Source organism: Dreissena polymorpha, chromosome 6 (assembly GCF_020536995.1).
Source record: "Dreissena polymorpha isolate Duluth1 chromosome 6, UMN_Dpol_1.0, whole genome shotgun sequence".
Lineage (NCBI taxonomy): Eukaryota > Metazoa > Mollusca > Bivalvia > Myida > Dreissenidae > Dreissena > Dreissena polymorpha.
The window spans coordinates 108,914,750-108,919,147 of NC_068360.1; the positions used below are offsets into that span (position 1 = coordinate 108,914,750).

Genomic DNA, 4,398 nt, shown 5'->3' on the forward strand with positions numbered 1-4,398 from the left:
AGTACTTAGTATTGTTCCAAGTTGTATGCACTATCTCTTGTTGCAGATACCCACACATACATTAAACACGACAACATTGCATGACAAATTTGAAAACATCAAACTAGCCAATATTTCATGACAAATACTTTGGAAACATGAAATTATGTCTGGTACCAATGGTAGTGAACAATAAATAAATAACATTTATGTGTGAAACAAGAGCTGTACATTGACTATTTGGTTCCATGTAATTAGTTGTTCCATATAGACCTGAAAGAAATGGCACTTTCTGGTACCAATTGTAGTGAACAATAAATAAATAACATTTATGTGCGAAACAAGAGCTGTCCATAGACTATTTGGTTCCATGTCAACTTCAAAAGGGGACATCATCTGGCTAAAATACTGATCAGATTTATTTGAATTGGCATAGAATCTTACTGATGACCCTAAATATATTGGTTAAGTTTCATGTGAGCACCAAAATAAAAAATAAATAAAAACAAACTTGTAAAAAGAGGCTCATACTAGTAATTCAGATACAATTTATCACAGTTACAGGGTTGGGCATGACATAATATTATGACAATGAAACAAACTGTATTTTATAAACACTAGTAGGCAAGCAAAAATCACCCATGCTTTTAATTTATGCCTTTGGTGTGGTTTCAATTGACAGATCCATAGCTGAACCTTCGGGTGATTTTTCCAGAAACAAACACAGCTTGCTGAAGGTAGCCTTGATATCAGAGTGATTAATCACATAATTACAAGGTAACACAACACCACCCCCTTCTTCATTTGGGGCTGGCCATGGTGCAAAACTTGGCACTGGCTCCCCTGTTACCTCTGCTGTTATGGTTCCACCCTCGTTAATGATTAAAGAAAAGAAATTTGACAATATTTTAGGAACATGTCCTATTGGGAGGCCTGCTATATCTGATAATTTCAGCTGGCGCTTTTCATCCGTAACTGTATCATGCACACTTATAGGAAATGTTTCCAACGCTGGCAACCATACTAAGCATGCATCTGGATCCTTTTTATAACTATAATCTCGGTCAACAATCAACTGTGTTGGTGGACTGGTGATAAATGGTCTAATCATAAAAACATGGTAACCTTTTATCACAGAGTTCTTGAGTGTCATTTTGTTTGAGTCAAAAGTTGTAATGTTGGGGGTAGGGTGACAGTCTCTAGTCCCGTTCTCATGGATGCTTGTTGCACTGATCTTACCAGATGTTGAAGGCTTTTCGATGTCGGGCTGAAGATGAAAGAATTCTTACTACTGATTAAATGAAGATAACATACATACAAATGAACAAGAGCTGTCTCCATAGTTAGACATATGCCCAGAAAAACGCTTTTTCTAAACCTAAATGCAGATTTTGAAACCTAAACGCGAACCTTAAGTTCAAGGTCAAAGGGGTCAAAATGTGTGCGTATGGAAAAGCATTGTCCATATACACATGCATACCAAATATCAAGGTTACATCTGAAGATACATAACAGTTATGAGCTTTTTTCGAAAACTAAACGCAAGTGTGACGGACAGACAGACTGACAGAAAGACAGACGGAAATGCGATCACTATATGCCCACCTTTGGGGGCATAAACAATGCATGTAATAGTTACAAGTAATTTATTTTTGTTACTATGTTCTTATGACACGTGTTTGATCCCCCCTGTGGGAGCATTCTTACGAAAGACACCAAGTAAGTTTTAAAAGTTATTGAGATGGCTTAAAATGTCATCTAATGAACGACTTTCATGTGGCATGTACAATACAAATATTCATCAACCATAATATTCAGACCTGATTAAATAAATTTCTATCTACAGGCAATCAGGACAAAAGAAAGGCTCGTCTTCTTCCAATGAGTATGATAAACACTCAGAATGAACCCAGCCATCACACTTGTCGCACTGAACCCACACACGTTCCAGACCCAGTTCTTGGTCTTCTTCCCAAGTCATATGGCATGCTTTACAAAATGCGTTGGGACTGTCATTGTCATTTTTGTCCATAGGCACTTTGTCCTTTTGGTGTGAAGTGTTTAGCTTTTTGATTATAGGCCTTTTCCCTATTTCTGAATTTGGCTCTAGTTGTTTCCTCTTTTTTTCTGGTTTTGTGCTTGTATTCTTTTTCTTGAAAAAAGAAAGTTTAGCTCTTTGTACTTTTTGGGCGAAGCTTCTGACTTTTTCAAGCTGTTTTAAGGACATTTTTCTAATACATTCAGGTGATGTTAGATTGTCTGGTAAACTGTTTAACATTGTCTGTTTCATTGGCTTTGCAGCCTCAGTATCCTTTGGAAAACTCAGGGACTCGGTCAAAACTGGTGATATAACCATATCAACAGTTGAATTTTCTGTCCATTTTTCTTCGTTGATTTGTGATGGTTGACTTGTTGCTACACTAGCAGTAGTCACAGTTACAACTGCATGTGCCAATATATCCAATCCAGTTAAGTGGGAACTCTGTTCTTCTAAGGTAGATGTTGATGTTTCCAATGTTGGGTTTGCTTTGTGATAAATCTTTTGGTAAACATCAAAGCATGGAGACTGCCCTACAGTATTATAACCTTCTTGTATTCTTTTCCTGTAACGGTCACGAGACGGTGTAGAAAGTGTTTCTTCAAAGACTTCTAGTGCTCCTTTTGCTTTTGTCACTTCTGCTGAAACTTGACTGTCTTCAGTGGCAGCATGTTGGTCTGCCACAGATTCTGGACCGGAGAAGGTCAATGCCGGTTTCAGCATTTCGCTTGTGATGACAGAGCTATCAACTGGATATATGCCAGAGGATTTAAATGAGTTTATTACTGTAATAGGTTTGTAGAACTGAAGGTAGGCCTCTGTCAATTTCTGCGCGAAAACCTCTTTGCCAATACATTTTCCTGGATTTTCTCTCATGTACTTCCTGGATACCATGTGCCATCTTGACTTTAATGGTCCAAATACTCCCTTATCCAGGGGTTGCATCAGGTGTGTTGCATTTGGAACCAAACGGTACAGCTCAATGCCCCTGGCTATTGCTTTCATGAAAACTGAATAATCCACATGGCTGCTTACACTGTCCATTAATAACACCACTGGACGGTCAGTTCCCGCAAACTTATCAAAGTGGTCAATGAATTTTGAAAAGGTATCTACATCCATCCATCCCTTTTTTGTGAATGCAATGTCACTCCCTTCTATTGATCCATTTAATGGATTGTATCCTCTTGGTTTTGGCTCTGGGTAAACCAAAAAGGGTGGCATCATTTGACCTGTTGCACTTCCACAGAACATCACAGTCAAGCGCTGTTTCCCACTGGTTATGTGTGGTACAGACAGATCTCTTTTCGCAGGTCCAATTACTTTTGACTTGTTGCTTCCCATGTTGAATCCTGTCTCATCAGCGTTCCATATTCTACTTGGTTTATCAATCAAGTTCTTATCTATGAGAAAGTCTCTAAAACTGTTGTACCACAAATCCGTTTTTTCCTTCGTTAGTTTAGATCTTTTTAGTTCTAACGGTGTCTCAATGCGTGAACTAATAATGTGGGCATTTCTACGCATAAATGCGTAATACCAGGTTTTGCCGGGTCTTCCATCTTTGAAGGGAGTTTTTCGCTTCTCTTTTTTTACAACACTTTCCACAAAGTCCAGAAATTCAACCATTCGAAGGCCCATCCCTCTCTGTGCCATTTCACTTAGCCATCTCGCCATTTTGTCTTCTTCAGCTTCATTAAAAATTGAGCTAGGTCCATTTAATTTGAAAATGTCAACTTCTCCTTTCCATCGTCTGTAAAACATTGAATAAGACAGATCATTATCCAACGCAGCTTTCCGCAACGACACATCTTTACTTACAGTCAGACTGTACAGAGCCCTTCTCACTCGCTGTTTTTTCCCAGGACTCATTCGGTTTCCGAGATATTTCTTTGAAATTTTCTTTGCCTCTGATTGGGCAGGGCTGCTCACAAGTGAAGGTCTCTTTTTTGGACCCATATCCTGAAATAACAAGCAAATTCGTAGAATTGATATCCCCCGCAACATATGCTTTGTTTGATGAAGGGTCCAAATCGGAATCCACCAAAACACTTCCAAGATATGGCTCCGGACACAAAAGTGCCTATAGTAAAAAGCATTTTTTCAAGATACAAAGGGCCATTACTCTGGTTTTAACAGATGGTGTACAATGCCATTTGGCGTGAATCATCCTCTTATGCATATATATACTCATACGAAGTTTCAATGAAATACGCCAAAGCACTTCCAAGATATGGCTCCGGACACAAAAGTGACGGACGGACAGCCGGACGGACAGCCGGACAACACAAAAACAATATCCCTCCGCCTCTGGCGAGGGAAATATACTCATACCAAGTTTCAATGAAATCCGCCAAAGCACTTCCAATGTATGGCTCCGGACA

The 4,398-nt window shown here is 39.0% G+C and overlaps 1 protein-coding gene across 1 annotated transcript; it reads right to left on the minus strand.

Annotated features, from left to right (window-relative positions):
• Positions 1-2,415: 2,415 nt before the first annotated feature.
• On the minus strand, positions 2,416-3,691 carry LOC127835984 (uncharacterized). The gene is made up of 2 exons (XM_052362402.1): positions 2,555-3,691; positions 2,416-2,421 (listed from the first exon to the last, which is right to left on the minus strand). The coding sequence occupies exons 1-2, from the start codon at positions 3,689-3,691 to the stop codon at positions 2,416-2,418; spliced, it is 1,143 nt and encodes a 380-aa protein (XP_052218362.1).
• Between the last annotated feature and the right edge of the window lie 707 nt (positions 3,692-4,398).

Excerpts from the sequence above, each read along its gene's own strand:
- LOC127835984 (XM_052362402.1), bottom strand. The coding sequence starts at position 3,691 with ATGGCGAGATGGCTAAGTGAAATGGCACAGAGAGGGATGGGCCTTCGA.